This window comes from Leopardus geoffroyi, chromosome C2 (assembly GCF_018350155.1).
Source record: "Leopardus geoffroyi isolate Oge1 chromosome C2, O.geoffroyi_Oge1_pat1.0, whole genome shotgun sequence".
In the NCBI taxonomy this organism is placed as follows: domain Eukaryota; kingdom Metazoa; phylum Chordata; class Mammalia; order Carnivora; family Felidae; genus Leopardus; species Leopardus geoffroyi.
In genome coordinates, this window is record NC_059333.1 from 67,564,314 (window position 1) to 67,583,701 (window position 19,388).

Genomic DNA, 19,388 nt, shown 5'->3' on the forward strand with positions numbered 1-19,388 from the left:
TCTGTACTGACAGTTCTGAGCTTGGAGTCTGCTTTGGATTCTGTGTCTCTATCTCTCTTTGCCCTCCCCCATTTTCTCTCTTTCTCAAAAATAAATACACATTAAAAAAAATTATAAATAAATAAACTTTAAAAAGAAGGCTTATGATGTTATATGTGCTGCCTGGGAAACTAAAGTGGAAATGAATACTCCACTCCTAAGACAGGCAGTAAAGATCACGAGGCAGTACCTGGTTTTTGTCTTCGGCAGTAGTCAGCTCCTGTTGTAGCAAGTCCACCACCTGAGCACGGCCCAATAAGGCTTCCTCATGCTCTTCAAGCTTCCTCTGCAGCACCCTTAATTTCTGAGAAGGAAATGTTTTAGATACAATGTGCTAAACCAATGAGCACCATTATCTGCTTACCTTTCGAAATATTATGTAGATTTGTGTACTTCTGTTTTTTGGATGTTGAGATGACAGATTAAAGAGTGGGACACCAGCATGCCATGCTCCCCCTCCAGCACAAAAAAGAATCTCCGAAATTGCCTTCTCCAGTACACTGACAACAACCAAACTGAGACACAAGCAAGCCCCTGAATTAGGGAGGCTTTTTAATAATTAGAGAAAATAAAACATCCACTTCTAAAATTATGTAGTCAATGTCCTACTCCTAAGTAACATAAGTACATGTATATCTCACTCACCAAAGAGAACATTCTCTGCAGGCAAGAACCATTTCTCTTCTAGCTTCATGCACAGGACATGCACTCGATACACATTTGTTGGATAAATAAATCAATGATACATGTATATATTAATATACTACTTCAAAGAGTGCTATATTCTGAAACTTTATTTAGTGGTGTATTCTGAAGGATTACTTAGAACGTGGAAGAAGTTTTCACTCAAAAACAATTAAATGCATCAACCATGAAATACCACTGGAGCACTTTTAGTTACCAGACTGCACTACACACTAAATAAAAACAAATACCTTCAAGTTAGTAGATGATAAACTTAAAAACAATGAAGCCAATTTCCAAAATATACCCAATGAATTTTTTTAGAATAATTGATTTAATAAGAGACTTTATGACTTCCAAATCACTTCTTTACATCTTTATAATTTTTTGAAAGTTTAAAACTGGCTTCATTGATTTGAAGCTTTGGATCAGGTCTTTAATGCAGCTACAATTGGCAAACTGAAGAGAAACCAATTTCTGACTACCACATACATTTGCCAATTAAATTTAGCTTTTGAGTACCAACAACCTGGTTAGAGGCATAAAAGGCAAGGTAAGGACAAGAAAAAATAAATAATTAATATGCAACAGAAGACAAGATCACCAAAAAGAAGCCAATTAAGGAGCACACTAAGACCAAGTAGAGAGCAGTATGCAAAGGTAGAAATTTTAATTAAAAGTTAACCAAATGACAGTCATTCTACTAAGTTTTAGCAACACACCTGTTGCATCTCTGTTTCCACATCTGCCTGGGTTACTAACTGAAGAAGCTCATCTTCATGAAGACGAACTTGTGTTTCAAAGCGGGCATCTTTCTCTCGGACCACCTGCTGCATGGAACTCAACTAAAGACACACACCAGAGAAACTATACACGTTACACTCCCCGAATATAGCACAAACAAAACTCACACACTATTCTCCAAAGATAGACACTGAGAACTGATAGACAATAGAGTTTTTAAATTAAATTTTTAATGTCAAGGATGAGAATGCTGAAAGAGAGACAGGCCTGACAATAACTTCCAGTGTAAAAGAAATCCTCTTATCAAATTCAGAAATCAGCCTAAATACAAATTGTGATTAAAAATTATATTTGCATGGCTACTAAAATGTTTAAATATACAAGAAGTATATTTTTTAAAAGTTCTGCAGAGATTAGAATATTAAACCTACAAAGTGAAATTAGGTTTCTGTTAAGTCCTAGGCACATCAATATCACACTCATGCTCAAAAACTTTCAGTGAAAAATCTCATGCCCTATTAAGTCAAACTTCAAACTAATGGATCTTTTATTCAAAATTCTCTACAACTGGAATAAATCCCATTTAATCGTGGCGAATGATTTTTTAAATGTATTGGTTGGATTCAGTTTGCTAGTATTTTATTGAGAATTTTTGCATCCATGTTCATCAGGAATATCGACTCGTCTTATCTTCAAAGAACTGCTTTTACCAAAGACCTTGGTATATTTCTAAACTCTTACCACCTCTTCCTGACACCACTATTTTCAGGTGTCATTACTTGCAGGCTTCTAGATCACCCTTATTTTTAAATGGCTCTTAACAGAATAAAATGGAAATAAATAGACTGTGAGCTGTTTAACATCAGTGTTTTTGTTTTGTTCTGTTCTGCAGTTATGTGTGTGTGCACGTGCACATGTGTGTCTGCATATGAATGCCTACTTACTCATTTCTTTAAGATCTGTAGTGTGTGTGTGTGTGTGTGTGTGTGTGTGTGCGCGTGTGCACATGTGTGTCTGCATATGAATGCCCACTTATTCATTTCCTTAAGATCTGTAGTTGAGTATGCTGACCTCATCTTAGCTTGCCCAGTTTGTATTGGTCCTTCAACTACTGCTAATTTTTTCAATTTATGACATCTTGAATTATCTCAGCTCTCTTTCTGGGTAGGAAAAAAATCTTTGTAATTTTTTTATCTTAATTCTGACATTACTATGAATCTGGAATCCTGTGTTGCAAGTGTATAGGCATTGGAGTCCTTCATTACCAAATGCATCTACGTATCCTTTCCTATAAATGTACCATATTCCTGTTTAATCTCTGTGACTTTGCTCAGACCATTCCTCACAAATGGAATACTTTCCCCCATCTTGTCGAGATTAATATCTATCCATCACAGTTTTACCTAATTTTTCCATGTACCTTCCTTGGGTATCACACTCATGGTAACCTCTTTCATCTCTCAAAATACTTTCCATTTGTGTTGACGCTTGCTATTTACTCATTCTGAATGGTTTGCATTATGATGGATCTGTTAATAATATATTTATATCTTGGCTTTCCATGTTTTATGCCACTCAGTAAAATACATATTTTGTATTTCTCTATGCTACATTATATATAGTGCTTCTGCCTAAAACGGACACAATAAAAGCTAATAGTTTTGTAAAAGTAAGCATTTCGGGATATACAATATTAACTGTATACATAGCAGCAGACCATCCATGGACAGAAAACACCGTTAATACTAATTGATCAAAAAATTAAACACCCAATGGAAAAAATTAACTATTATGCAAAGATACTTCAAGGGAAAAAACAAATTCACGAGTCAAAAGCATTCTCAAGGGAAAAATATAGGGTTGGGTGGTCAAGCTGGAAATTTAGAAAAACAGCCAGAGAGAAGGAGTTGAGGATGCCAGTCCAAACAGTCTGGTCCTGGTAGCAGAAATAAATATGAAGAATGTCAAATACTAGTGCCTTTTAACATTGAATCATGTAACCTATACCACTTTCTCATCATATACTAAGAAACCTTCTGATTATAATTTAACTTCTCAGTAAGATTTTACTATAGGGAAAGAAGGGACCTAATCATTTGTATTTCTTTTTGTTTACCTTACCAGTCCCCTCCAAACAACACAAGCCAAATCATAAAAGACTGAATTTCTGTGTGCTATTAAAACCAAATTACAGGACTGTAGAACTTAGAAACAGCCATCAATTAGGTTATGGCAAATTTATCAACACTTTTATTGTAACCCTTTTATAGTAAGGGTTTTACTTTCTTCTACTACCATACCCTTCTCATTTCTACTGTAACATTCTAGTTACTATACTTTTATATACTAAGGTTTTCAAAAGTGTTTGAGGGGCGCCTGGGTGGCGCAGTCGGTTAAGCGTCCGACTTCAGCCAGGTCACGATCTCGCGGTCCGGGAGTTCGAGCCCCGCGTCGGGCTCTGGGCTGATGGCTCAGAGCCTGGAGCCTGTTTCCGATTCTGTGTCTCCCTCTCTCTCTCTGCCCCTCCCCCGTTCATGCTCTGTCTCTCTCTGTCCCCAAAAAAATAAATAAACGTTGAAAAAAAAAAAAAATTGAAAAAAAAAAAAAAAGTGTTTGAATTGGGGCACCTGGGTGGCTCAGTTGGTCGGGTGTCTGACTTTTGATTTTGGCTCAGATCATGATCTCATGGTTCATCAGTTTGAGCCCCATGTTGGGCTCTGTGTTGACAGTGCAGAGCCTGCTTGAGATTCTTTCTCTTTCCCTCTCTCCCTCTCTCCCTGGACTGCCACACCCCTGCTTGCACTCTTTCTCTCAAAAGAAATAAACAAAACAAAACAAAAAAAAAGTGTCTGAATTGGCTTGTCATGTAATAACCCATTAGACTTTCATGATTCTTTATTCTAACCATTATGAGGTACCTTCCCCCCTACCTGAGCAGCTTGTTCTGCCTGCGTCTGGCTGAGCTGGGCTTTCAGAGTGCTAATGAGTTCTTCCTTCTCTTGGAGCTGTTGCTTCATAATTAAAAATTCTTCCACCTCTGTTGAGTGCTTATCAAATGGAAGACACAGAAGGAAAAAAATAGTTATTTAAACAAAAGAATTAGCATGCTTAATTCTTTGACCTCACCGTCTCATTTGCCCCAATACCTACCAATATCCTTCTAATTTCCACTTAACACAAAAGTGAACTACATGTGCATAGTGGTTTTTAAAAAGTAATTATCAGAATTATTTGTCAGAGGAAAATAGAAGCAATAGCAGCAATTTTTCAACTTCTCTGAATCCTCACATTGAAACGGACAGCACAACTAAATAGTAAAACCAAAAACCCATAGATAATATTCACAATGAAATTAGGAAGGTAGTCCCACAAACTCCAAAATACAAGCAGACAGAGCAAACCACTAAAAGGCACAAGACCTGCATGGTATTAAGAGCCTACGCAAAGGAAGAAGGCAGCAACAGAGCAACAGTAATGGCCTTGAGAACAGGAAAATCCCCAAACAGCCAACAAGTTTTTACTGGAAAGCACAGTTGGCCAATCTAAGAACAGCAGCTTAAATTGGCAGGGCTTTTCCATTCCCCAATACTGGGTAAATGTAAGGGATCCACAGGAAAAAGGACTAAAAGGCTAGATCAGCCTAGCCCCTCTGAATTCTCAAAACTGACTCATCAGGGCTGCCTTCCAAGATTCAGGGCTGCCTTCCAAGACACAGACCGGAAATAAGAAGAAACTTCTAGGAGTGAAATAAAAATTACGCAGAATAGAGATAACAGAAACAGAAGAAAAAGGTCTATACACATGTTGTATAATTCATTATCAACTAGCCACACGTGACTACAGAAGGCCTGAAATATGCCTAATGCAAATGAGGAGTTTAATTATAAATATAATTTAATTTTAATTAAAGTCAAATTATTTCCCATTAAATTCAACTATATTTCACTTCTTTGCATCATGTCATATACTCTTGAATTGTTAAACAAGTAAGAAGTGTGCGTGCTATTCCTCGTATTACAATAAATACATCATCTAGTCATTGTCAGTGGATTCACTCAGTTTGAATGATTTTTTCCTACATACTCATGTAACACTGCAATGTGTTTATCTGAATCCTTTATGCAGACAACATGAGTCACAGTTGATACCTATGCAGATCATACGAAAAATGATGTTTCAGCCCTCAGTTCAGTTATTGGAAAGCGTTTAAGTATGTCTGGAACAACTTAAAATGAATCTACTTTTTCAATTGGAAATTTTATGAAATCTACACAGAGATGAAGTATTTCTAATGAGAATTTAGTAACCAAAATTGAGACATAATGTAAAAATACACACCAAATTTCAGACAGTGCAAAAAAAGAAAAAGTAAAATACACAAAAATAATTATATTAATTTCAAAAGTATATTTTGAATATATTGGACTAAATGAAAAATATTTTTGAAATTAATTCTACCTTCCTGTTCTTTATCTTTTGTAATATAGCCACTACAAAATTTTTTAAATTATACATGTGGTTTACATTATATTACTATTGAATCCAGCTGCCAGATCTTTGGACACACACACACACACACACACACGAGAGAGAGAGAGAGAGAGAGAGAGAGAGAGAAAAGTCTCTTAAGTAACTAAAGTTCTCCTGAACGAAGCCTCTCTCCAAAAGTTTAGAAAAATTAACTGCACACAAAAATAAGGAACATAAAAGGATCAAGGTTAAATTTCATACAAAGTTATTATTAAAAAAAGACTAAGGAGCAGAATAATATTCTTAAAGGTCATAATAACAGCACTGAGACATGTTAAAAATAAAATAAAATAAAAAACCGAACCCACCATGTATTTCAAAAGTTGTTAAAAAATAAAGAAAATTATATAAAACACAGAAGAACAACATAAATCAAAATTAGAAATTTCAGAAAAAGAAATCTAAACAAAAAATAACACAAAAGTAAACAAACACAAAACAGAATGCCTTAAGTGAAGTAAGAAAAAAAAAGAAAGTTACAGTGAAGAAAGAAAGAAAAAGGAACTAAGAGTGACAAATACTAAAGATAATCAAAGAAGGAACATACAGATAATAGAAGTTCTTAAAGAAGAAAACATACCAAATATTACAAGCTATATAATTCAAGAAAACTCTTCTGAAATAAAAAATATGTGAAACCATATATTAAAAAAGCATAATAGGGGGCGTCTGGGTGGCTCAGTTGGTTGAGCATCAGACTTCGGCTCAGGTCATGATCTCGCGGTCTGTGAGTTCGAGCCCCGCATCGGGCTCTGTGCTACAGCTCAGAGCCTGGAGCCTGCTTCGGATTCTGTGTCTCCCTCTCTCTGCCCCTCCCCCACTCGTGCTCTGTCTCTCTCTCTCTCTCTGTCAAGGGTGAATAAACATTAAAAAAATTTTTTAAAAAAAGCATAATAGGAATCCACAAATATCAACCACGAATGGCAAACACCGATTACTAGACTTAGGCAGGAAGGAAGGGAAGTTGGTGAGGGAAGGAAAGGGAAGAAGAAAGAAAACTGACAGATACATAGGTAAGCATGTGTTGGGTGTCTAGAAAAATGTATTTATGGTATAATAATCCATTGGGCCTTAGTGATTCATTAACCTAATGATTATGAGGTGACTAAACACCCCTACCTGTGTAGTTTGCTCTGCCTGTGCCTGGGTAAGTTGGGCTTGCAAACAGCTAATTAGTTCTTCCTTCTCCTGGAGTTTATGTTTTATCTTTTCTACTTCCATCTCTTCCTCTGTAGAACTCTTATCATGCTGAAAATACAGGAGATAAAGTTATTTACTTAAAATAATTACAACTAATACATATGTGATCTTTTGTTCTAACTTGCCCTATATAACTATTCGATTATAGTTTCATAAATGGGAGCAAGAAATAACACCTGACCTATCAACCAGGAAGGAATCTTAGAGTTTTCCCATTTTAGTATGGCCAGGTAGCTCCTTGCTAGACTCATCCTCAATCAGATAACAGCTATCAACTCTGAACAATACAGGAAAACAGCTACTTGAAAATGCTAGAGGGCAACCAAAAGCAGGAAGATACTGGAAGGGAGTCAATACTTGGAAGAAATGACACTGAGTTTCCCATTTTTATGGTTTTTTTTGTCTGAGGACAAAACCAGTCAGCACCACACAGGACTAAAACTTAATAGAAAATTCATAGTCTCACTGCCTTGAAAAACCAGAGGACAGAATTTAGGAAAACACATGTGCTGTTAAGTGAGGGGCAAAACATCATACAAGACCCAGTAAAGGGAAATCCAAATCTTTCAAGTCTATTTTTCCCCCGAAAAGTTCTTCCTCATATTGAACCAGACTCTCCCTCCCTACTGAATTCACCACCCTCAAATGAACCAAGTCTGCTTATTAGAACTACGCAAGATAATTTTATACTTTCTTCTACGTAATACTTTGTCAAGCATCTGAGGATTGCTGTCATTTCTTCAACTATACTTTCCAGAGACTGTCTAGCTCTGTAAATGGGTATCCAATAGTATAAAGCTGCTATAACTAATTGCTGAAACTTAGAAATCATTTGAATTCAACCCTCGTATTTAACAGAAGAAGGATATGAAGTTGTGGTCTCAGGCCTTTTAAAAAAAAAAAAAAAAAGCAGAGTATAAAATGGATAACTTAAAAATCTAACAACATAGTAGAGGGAAAGTTAGAAGAAACAAAGCAACGTGGGGAGACAGGCTGGTACCACAACTATGAGAAGAAACAATTATCAGAGGAAAAACCAAGAACTAAGAAAAGAATCTAGATGAACAAGTAATCTGAGAAGAATGAGAAAAGCTCCTAAAATAAGTTTTGAGAAGTTAAATAAAGCTATGGAAAAGTAATGTCTTCTGAGCATTAGATCCAGAGAAAAAAGACTAACCAGGGTACTAGGAAGCTAACCAGTGACCCCAAGGGTTGTGCCTAGAGAATCAATTACAACCTCATTTCCCAAAACTAAAAACATTGAACAAGGTGGAATTAAGAAAATGAAAATAACGGGGCGCCTGGGTGGCTCAGTCGGTTAAGGTTCTGACTTCAGCTCAGGTCATGAACTCACGGTCTGTGTGTTCAAGCCCCGCATCAGGCTCTGTGCTGACAGCTCAGAGCCTGGAGCCTGCTTCAGATTCTGTGTCTCCCTCTCTCTCTGCCCCTTGGCTGCTTGCACTCTGTCTCTCTCTCTCTCTCTCAAAAATAAATAAACATTTAAAAAAAAGAAAAAGAAAATGAAAATAAAAATAAATAGATCTCTTAGGCAGAGTTAAGGCTAGGCCAACTACAATGTGCACATGTGATATGCCGGCCTCCGTTATATTCTAAAGCTCCTTGCTAGACTTCAAAAAACTGAAGTTTCTTGTTCACTAAATGGCTGGTTGAATGTGAATATCTGGGGTTTAACCATATAGAAAAGCAATAGTAATGTGTTGGGACAATACTCTTTCTTAAAAGGCACCACTTTCCTTATTCCTCTAACCCTGATCTTAAATTGTTTTGCTGGTGACAGGTGACAGTCATAAACCAAGAAAGCACCCCTCACAGGGAGCCCAAGGCAATCTAGTTGATTCAGTTACAATGCATGAAACATTAATCCACTAATATATGGCCACATGAAGATGCAGAATATTCTATGTCAAGTCACTGACTAAAAGAATTCAGAGCTGGTGGAAACCTTACAGACTATGTAGTTTAATATTCTAACCAAAGATGAAATTCCACCAAAAAGTATGTGCCTCTCCCATCTAAATTCCTCACTCCAGTATATTTTTCCTGTTAGCCTTTTTTAATACTCTGAAGGCCTAGGTCACATTTCATTTCTATATTTTCTGTTGGCCTTTTATTCTATCTGTGTGTGGCCCAGAGCCCAGCTAGACTGCAAGCTCAATAAGAAAGTACAACGTTTAGTGTTGTAACTTCATAAATTTTTGTGATTAGGGAAGATCTGTTATAATGGGAGGCTTTTCCACTCAGAAAATGTGTATTCTATCCAGTCACCGTACCTTGGAAAGTTGCTCCTCTGACTGAGGTTCTGTAGGCAGGACAGTCCCTCCTTGTGCCTTCATTTCTTCTATGTGCTTATTTAAAGAAGTTAATTTGGCCTTAGCATGAAGTTTTAGTTTTTTTATTTTATTATCAGCAGCTTTTCTTTCTTCCTGTCAGAGAACAATGATGGTAAGTATATAAATGTTTATTCATCACATACCTAGTACATAACAAAAAGTTATTCTCAATAGGCATCATTTTACAGTATGAGGGAAATAAGAATCACATTCTCTAATCACTTAAGTGAAAAGAAAAATGTAAGTGAATGTTGTGTCTGTCTTTTATCAAATGCTTGGCAGGAAAGGAGAAAAACCATGGTACCTGTAGGACTTCATCCTTTTGTTGCAGTTGAATGTCCTTCTGTCTAACGATTTCTTTTAGCTCCACCACCAACTGCTCAGCATAAGCCAGGCGCTCCAGAACATCCTCTTGTGTTCTATTGTTAAATTCCATGTCAGATTCTTGGGGTAAAGCCTAGTATTTAGACAAAAAGTTGTCAATGCACCAGGGAAAATACATTAGCATTGAGAGAAAAGAGTTCCTTCATTGCAACATCATTTTATCTTTTCCCCAACTCACCTCCGTACTTAAGAAATCTTTCTAACTCTGAGACAGTAATTATCATCATAGCCATTAAAATATATTGAGTATTTTAGAAATGTGAAGCATTTCACAAACATTATCTCATTTATGAGATTATCCTAATTTTACCAAAGAGAAAAATAAAGGGAAGCAAAGATAACAAACTAGCAAGTGGAAGACCCCAAAATTTAAATTTAAGAGAGCAGTTGAATAAAATTCTCTCAACCACTAGGCAATACTGCTTGTCTTTCAGAAAACTAAAGGGCTTCTTTTGATTCCTTATGTGACCATCAGAAAATACAATGCAAACTATAAGAGAAGTGTGGATAAATTTACAATAGCAAACATATCTTCAAACCTGAAAGGTGCCCTAGTTCTGCCACTTATTATTCAAACCTTTCCTAGGGAACAGGATATATACCTGAGGAGAAGTTAAAACAATCTAGCTAGCACTAAACAAGGCTCAGGGGACAATGAGAAAGATCTTTCCAATCTCATCCAGGACTTGACTCCCATCACTGTGGCTTATAGGCTACAAACTTATAGGAGAAGGATCATTTATAACGTATCAATATTTTTCTTAATCCTCTCTTCCACCTAGCACAATGGAGGCTGCTCAAAACCTTCTATCTTCCTTTTCCTCAGAAGAACATAGAATATATGTCTCATCAGTTTAATTTAGGACGGAGCTACTCACAGGGTCTAGGGAAGCCCTCATATTCTGATCAGTGTCATCTCCTGATAATTCATGCAAAACAACATTGGCTAATCCTGACAATCGGCTCAGCATTTCTGCAGGAAAAGAAAACATAAACAGTAAAATGGACATAGGCTTCTCTTGTACTGGCAACTATATCATCTATAAGTGAAAAGCATGATGATGTATTTAAAAAGGCATTTGAGGGGCGCCTGGGTAGAGCATCTGACTTCAGCTCAGGTCATGATCTCGCGGTTAGTGAGTTCGAGCCCCATGTCAGGCTCTGGCTGACAGCTCAAAGCCTGGAGACTGCTTCAGATTCTGTGTCCTCCCTCTCTCTCTGCCCCTCCCCCATTCATGTTCTCTCTCTCTCTCTCTCTCTCTCTCTCTCTCAAAAAAAATAAACATTAAAAAAATTTTTTTAAAAAGGCATTTGAGTATGTGCAGTGTAGTCACATAGTGTTCTTTTCAGTGGCAACTGCACTGCACTCAAATAACCACCACTAACATTTTCTAAATAAAATACAGATACATAATTGTTTTGTGGGAAGTAAAAATGTCTTATAAGTTACCTTTAATCCATTTGCTTTCATCATAATTTCATTTACAAACATGAACTTCTAACATTCCTTCCCCTGCCAGAAGATTATTCTCTCCTACTTTGTCAAATAAATCCTGTGATGTAACAAAATTTTTCTTTTTATGTGCCCTCATGAACCCCATTCTTTCAGGAGGGTTTCCTGATAACCTATATGGTTTTGCTAAAATTTAAATCTAATCCTTGTTTAAATGTACAGCATTAAATGCATATATTAGAAAAGGAAAAGGGATTTAAATCAGCAACCTGTGCTGCTTCTGTAGGAAATTAGAAAAAGAAGAGCAAAGTAAAACAAATATAAGCAGAAAAAAATTCAGGTTAGAGCAGAGACTAATAAAATTGAAAATAGAAAAATACAGAAAATCACTAAAACCAAAAGATGATTCTTAAAGAGTAAGTTCAAACTAAAATTACCTGAATGTAACATAGACTGCTATCTGCAGAAGAGGTTATATACAAACCTAATGGTACCCTTATATCAAAAACCACTAATAAATATGCAAAGTATAAAGAGAAAGAAATCCAAATATATCACTAAAGAAAATCAGCAAACTATGAAAGAGATAAAGACAAGAAAGGATCAGAGAATATCTCCAGGAGCAACCATAAAACAAATAATAAAACGGCAGTAAATACATACCTATCAACAATTACTTTGGATGTAAATGTACTAAACACTCCAATTAAAAGACACAGCGTGACAGAACAGATTTAAAAAAATAAGGCCATCTGTAAGCTGCCTACAGGAGAAGACTCATTTCAGACCTAAAGATACATGCAGATTGAAAATAGGGCACGGAGAAATATTCATCATGCAAATGGATGTCAAAAGAGAGCTTGAGTACCAATAGTTATATGGGACAAAGCAGACTTTAAAACAAAGACTGTAACAAGAGATTTTTTTTTTTAAGTTTATTTATTTTGAGAGAGAGAGTGTGAGTGGGGCAGGGGCAGAGAGAAAGGGAGAGAGAGAATCCCAATCTCATGAACCCTGAGATTATGACCTGAAAGGAAACCAAGAGTCGAACGATTAACTTGACTGAGCCACCCGGGTGCCCCAAATACATATTCTTCTCAAGTGCACACGGAGCATTCTCCAGAACAGATCACAAAATAAGCCTAAACAAATTCAAGAAAACTGAAGTCATACCATACATTGTTATTGAACACAATGCTATGAAAATACAAGTCAATCACAAGAAAAAATCTGGAAAGAACACAAATACATGGAGGTTAAATAACATGCTACTAAACAATGAATGTGTTAACCAGGAAACAAAAGAAGAAATAAAAAAGTATATGGAAACAAATGAAAATGAAAATACAATGGTCCAAAAGCTTTGGGATGCAGCAAAAGCAGTTCTAAGAGGGAAGTTAATTGCAATACGGGCCTACCTACCTCAAGAAGTAATAAATTTTCAAATAAACAACCTAACCTTATACCTAAAGGAGCTAAAAAAAAGAAACACAAACAAAACCTAAAACCAGCAAAAGGAAGGAAATAATAAAGATTAGAGCAAATAAATGATATGGAAACTAAAAAAATAGCACAGATCAATGAAACCAGGAGCCAGACTTATCAAAGCGGGGGGGGGGGGGGGGGGGGGGGAGGAAGGAAGGACTGAAATAAAACCACAAATGAGAGGAGAAATAACAACCAACACCACAGAAATGCAAACAATTATAAGAGAATATTATGAAAGACTATATGTCAACAAACTGGACAACCTGGAAGAAATAGATAAATTCCTAGAAACACATAAACTATCAAAAATGAAACAAGAAATAGAAAATCTGAACAGACTGATAACCAGAAAAGAAACTGAATCAGTAGTCAAAAACTCCCAGCAAAACAAGTCAGAGGTGAATTCTACCAAACTAGAATACCATTTAGCTATTCTTCTCAAAATTTTGCAAAAACATAGCAAAGGGAGGAAAACTTTCAAATTCATTCTATGAGGCCAGTAGTACACTGATTTCAAAAACAGATAAAGACACCACTTAAGAGAACTACAAGTCAGTATCCCTGATGAACACAGATTTAAAAATCCTCAACAAAATACTGGCAAATCAAATTAGTATTTTATCAATGTTTATTTATTTTTGGGACAGAGAGAGACAGAGCATGAACGGGGGAGGGGCAGAGAGAGAGGGTGACACAGAATCGGAAACAGGCTCCAGGCTCTGAGCCATCAGCCCAGAGCCTGACGCGGGGCTCGAACTCACGGACCGTGAGATCGTGACCTGGCTGAAGTCGGACGCTTAACCGACTGCGCCACCCAGGCGCCCCTCAAATTAGTATTCTAAAAAAATCATTCATGATCAAGGAGGATTTATTCCTAGGCTACAAGAATGGTTCAATATTTGCAAATCAATCAGTGTGATAATCACATCAATAAGAGGAAGGTTAAGAACCACAAGATCATTTCAATAGATACAGAAAAGGCAGTTGATAAAGTATAATATCAATTCATGATAAAAATCTTCAGCAAAGTAGCTGTAGAGGGAACATACCTCAACATAATAAAAGCCATATATGAAAACCCACAGCCAACATCAAAAACTGAGAGATTTTCCTCTAAGGTTAGGAACAAGAGAAGGATGTCCACTCTCACTGCTTTTATTCAACATAGAAGTCCTGGCCACAGCAATCAGGTAAGAGAAAGAAATAAAAGGCATCCAAATTGGTAAGGAAGAACTGAAACTTTCATTATTTGCAGATGACATGATACTATATATAAAAAACCCAAAAGACTCCATCAAAAACTGCTAGAACTGATAAATGAATTCAGTAAAACTGCAGGATACAAAATCAATGTACAGAAATCTGTTGCATTTCTATACACCAATAATGAACCAGAAGAGAAATTAAGAAAACAATCCCATTTGTAACTGCACCAAAAATAATTAAATACCTAGGGATAAACCTAACTAAAGAAGAGAAATAATTGTACTCTAAAAACTATAAAACACTGAAGAAAGAAACTGTAAATGACACAAAGAAATGGAAAAACATTCTATGCTCATGGGTTGGAAGAACAAATATTATTAAAATGTCTATACTACCCAAAGCAATCAACAGACTTAATGCAACCCCCCCCTCAAAATACCAACACCATTTTTCACAGAACTAGAACAAACAATTCTACAATTTGTATGGAACCACCAAAGACCCCAAATAGCAAAAGCAATCATGAAAAAGAGAAACAAAGCTGTAGGCATCACAATTCTGAAATTCAAGTTATATTGCAAAACAGTGGTAATCAAAACAGTATGATACTGGCACAAAAACAGACCCATAGATCAATGGAACAGAATAGAAAACCCAGAAATAAACCCACAACGATATGGTCAATTAATCTTTGACAAAGCAGGAAAGAATATTCAATGGGAAAAAGACTCTCTTCAATAAGGAAGAGGAAAACATTAGGAAAGCGGGACAGCAACATGCAAAAAGAAAGAAACTGGATCACTATCCTATACCTTACACAAAAATAGATTCAAAATGGATTAAAGACCTGAATGTGAGATCTAAAACCATAAAAATCCTAGAAGAGAACACAGGCAGTAACCTCTTTGACATTGGCTGTTGCACTTTTTTCTAGATATATCTCCTAAGACAAGGGGGAAAATGCAAAAATAAATTATTGGGACTATATCAAAATGAAAAGCTTCTGCACAGCAAAGGAAATATCAACAAAATGCAAAGTCAACTTGCAGAATGGGAGAAGATATTTGCAAATGACATATCCTATAAAGGGTTAGTATAAAACTCAACACTAAAAAAAATAATCATCATCTAATTAAATTATGGGCAGAAGACACGAACAGACATTTCTTCAAAGAAGTCATGGAGATGGCTGACACATAAGAAGGTGTTCATCATCACTTACCATAAGGGCAATGCAAATCAAACCACAATGGTTTATCACTTCACACTTGTCAGAATAGCTAAAATCAACAACACAAGAAACAACAGATGTTGGCAAGGATGTGGAGAAAAAGGAACACTCTTGCACTGTTGGTGAGAATGCAAATCGGTGTAGCCACTCTGGAAAACAGTATGGAGGTTCCTCAAAAAGTTAAAAATAGAACTATCATATGATCCAGCAATTGCACTACTAGGTATTTGCCCAAAGAATACAAAAAACTAATTCAAAGGGATACATATACCCCTATGTTTATTTACAACAGCCATGATATGGAAGCAGCCCAAGTGTGTTCATAGATTGATGAATAAAGAAGATATGGTATGTGTGTATATATACATACATATATATGTATATATATATACACACATATATACATATATATGTGTATACACATGTGTGTATGTGTATGTGTGTATATACAAATATATACATATATATGTATATACATACATATATATACATACATATATATGTGTATACACATATATATGTATGTATATGTCTGTATATATATATATATATATATATATATATATATACACACACACACACAAAAGAATATTATGCCACCATAAAAAAATAACAGAATCTTGCCATTTGCAATAACATGGATGAACTAGAGAGTATAATCCTAAGTGAAATAAGTCAGTCCAACAAAGGCAAATACCATATGATACCACTCATATGAAGAATTTAAGAAAAAACAAATAAGCAAAGGGGGAAAAAAGAGACAAATAAAGAAACAGACTCTTAATTATAGAGAACAAACTGATGATTACCAGAGGGGAGGTGGGTGAGGGGATGGGTTAATTAGGTGATGGGGATTAAGGAGTGCACTTATTGTAATAAGTACCGGGTAATATATGGAATTTTCTTTTTATGTTTGTTTATTTATTTTGAGGGGGGAGGGGCAGAGAAAGAGGGAGAGAGAGAATCCCAAGCAAGCTCTGTGCTGACAGCACAGACCCCAATGCAAGGCTCTATCTCATGAAACGTGAGATCATCACCTGAGCTGAAATCAAGAGTCAGATGCTTAACTGACTGAGCCACCCAGGTGCCTCTGATGTATGGAATTGTTGAATCACTATATTGTACACCTGAAATAAATATAACACTATACGTTAGCTAACTAGAATTAAAATAAAAACTTAAAAAAAAAAAGTTTGTTCTTTGAAAAGATCAACAAAATTGATAATGCTCTAGTCAGGCTGACCAAGAAAAAAAAATAAATAAAGACACAAGTTATCAATATCAGTTATGAAAAAGGAGACATCAGTACAGATCTAACATACATTAAAATATTGTAACACAACAGTACAAATAATTCTATGCCCATAAATTCATCAACATAGAAGAAATGGGATAATTCCTTAAAAGATATAAGCTAAAAAAACTCACTAAAGAAGAAAAAGACAAATATAGATAATACACACAAAATAATATACATACACATAATACACACAAATATATAAATACACATACACCCACACATCCCTTATTAATTATTTACTCATTCATTCATTCAGATCAGTGTCAACTGCTAGTCCATAGAAGTGAGAATATTAATGTTTTGATAGGAAAAATCAAAATAGAACTGGACTGTGCATAGCACTAGTATAAGTAATTACACTAAATTTTATGTTTAATGATAAAATGTTATTTGGCCTTCAAAAGCCTCAGCAGGGAGAAATATAAAAGCTCTTGTACAAAATAAGCATTTGAATTAAAAACAATTACCCCTAAAGTTTTCTTCTACTTAGAACAGTAATAATGTTTAGGGCAACCATGGTCCTTAATTAAGAAAGAAGTGGTGAGGTCTTTGTTTCTATAACAGGTTATCTTGGATAACCAAACTAGCATATAACACTTAGAAAAGAGATGTACATGAAACTTTAGGAAAAAGAAAACCACTCCTAAAAGGGCAACATAGGACCACATATAACCATATATATAACTACTAAAAAGGCAACATAGGGCCACACATAAATATAGAGGACCATATATAACCACTCATTCAAGCTGTGAGACTTATAACTATAGTCAGTTAAAAAAAAATCACAACTCACCATTACACAGACTAAACTTTGTTTTCAACTCTCAAGACTGAATTTTCTACAGCAATCATTAGTGAAAGAAATGAACACCATTAACTATGTGCCTAATAGGCACATAGATTTGCACTAATCAAAGAAAGTCATAACAGAACCTAATCTATCAAACAGAATCATTTTATCTTCAGATTTTTCAGACCACATCAGGAATAAACACACACACACAAAATCAACCAACTGATGGGACTCTGAAAAAATGGGGATTGCAAACAGCACAGATTATGGGAACTTCCTGATTTCCCACATAAAAATTGACAAAGCAACTAGATAACAAAACTAAAAACCCATATACAGGCTTTACCAAAAAAACAATGTGACAAAGTTTCCCACAAACTCTAAAATAAACATGGATATAGATAAACCACCAACAGCCACAAGATCTGCATGTCATTGTTGTCCATGTGGGAGGAAAAGGGAAGTGAAGAGTGGCAGAATGTTCCACCCCAAAATCTGTCTTAAAGATTATTTGGCTTAAAGATTATTTTGAGCTAAAGGCACTTGAAAAATAGCAGGTACAAGAAGGATGCTCTGACCTCTCCTTTTTCTTCCTGAAAGCAAGATACAAAACCTCATATGGAAGATGTCCTCCTTATATTAGAAGGAAAGTAACATTCTTATCTCCAGGGATGGGGAGTTGAAGCCAAGAGGAATCTGTACAAACAAACCTTGTATGTGAATCCTTATCTTCCTAGTCACTTTTCCATGATTAACTACCCCTTTGCCTTGTACTGTTATCACAATTTACTGCTCCTTGTCCAACCCAATATATAAGTGTTCCATTCTAATTGCTTCTTTTAGTCTTCATTTCCTTATGAGGGCTCCAGTGTCACTTAAAATTTATACTAAATAAATCTGTATGCTTTCCCTGTTAATCTGTCCTATGTATATTTAATTCTCCATCCAAAAACCTTAAGAGGAAAGAGGTAAAATAATGCTGCCATACAGAAGCTATAAGATTGTGACAGATAAACCAAGAGAACCACAAAGGAGCCAGTGGGTATTCACTGGAAAATGTGCTGAGCCAATTAAAGAATAGCAGCTGAAAAAGGGAGGTATATCCATACTCCAACACACGTAAGAGCAAGGAGCCTGCAAGATTTAAAATGACTAAAGAGTCTGGGCCCCATGAACTCTCAAAACTGAAGAGTCATGGCTCTCTTTCAGAACAGGGCCTCTAGTAAGAGCAGAACCAAAATGCATCAAAACTGAGTCAACAGACAACAAAGGAAGATCCAGTTAAAGAGTGAGCTGGGGGTAGTAGAAAAGGAGTCAGGAAATCTCAGAAATCCAATGGCCACATATTTGAACCAATATTGGAAAACAATGTAAGAGGGAACTCTGTGAAGTTAGAAAGGCTATCCAAAATAAATGTCCTTCTAAAAGTTTAGCAACATTAAATTAACACAAAAATGAGCACCTGAAAAGTAACACAATCTCCATACAAAGTCATTTTAAGATAAATAGCAGAATAATATCCATACAGAAAATGGAAGCATGTCAAAGAGTCATGCTCAAAATAACTCAAAATTACAACCTACTAAATCAACTAAAATGATGTAAGACATGAAAAGCCATACGTCAGAAATTGAAATACCCATAAAGGCAGCAAGAGAAGAAAGGAACAAATGAACCACACAACAGTCAGAAAACTATTAATAAAATGGCAATAGTAAATTCTTTCAAAAATTACTTTAAATATAATTGGATTAAATTATACAATCAAAAGACATGGAGTGGCTGAATGGATTTAAAAAACAAAATCCAACTATATGCTGCATACAAGAGAATCACTTTGGCTCTAAGGTTACACAGACTGAAAGTGAAGAGATGGAAAAAGATATTCTATGCAAATGGTAACCAAAAGAAAGCAAAGGTGACTAATAAAAGACAAAATAAACTTTTAGTTAAAAACTGTAATGACAGGCAGAGAAAAGGTC

At 35.6% G+C, this 19,388-nt stretch overlaps 1 protein-coding gene across 13 annotated transcripts in view; it reads right to left on the bottom strand.

Moving 5' to 3' along the window:
• Positions 1 to 19,388, bottom strand: part of GOLGB1 (golgin B1) — an 89,537-nt gene that overhangs the window by 55,601 nt on the left and 14,548 nt on the right. For 8 of the 13 annotated variants that reach the window (XR_006718353.1, XR_006718352.1, XM_045502203.1 and 5 more), the window contains 7 exons: positions 10,811 to 10,905; positions 9,853 to 10,005; positions 9,489 to 9,641; positions 7,117 to 7,245; positions 4,398 to 4,514; positions 1,446 to 1,568; positions 230 to 343 (listed from right to left, as the gene is read on the bottom strand). Coding sequence is in view for 11 of the 13 variants with exons in the window: in XM_045502203.1 (XP_045358159.1) it covers positions 230 to 343; positions 1,446 to 1,568; positions 4,398 to 4,514; positions 7,117 to 7,245; positions 9,489 to 9,641; positions 9,853 to 10,005; positions 10,811 to 10,903 (882 nt within the window). In the remaining 2 variants the exon portion in view is untranslated. Of the gene's footprint in view, positions 1 to 229; positions 344 to 1,445; positions 1,569 to 4,397; positions 4,515 to 7,116; positions 7,246 to 9,488; positions 9,642 to 9,852; positions 10,006 to 10,810; positions 10,906 to 16,347; positions 16,438 to 19,388 lie in introns of all 13 variants that reach the window. The other 5 variants (XM_045502199.1, XM_045502201.1, XM_045502200.1 and 2 more) reach the window with 3 other exon arrangements.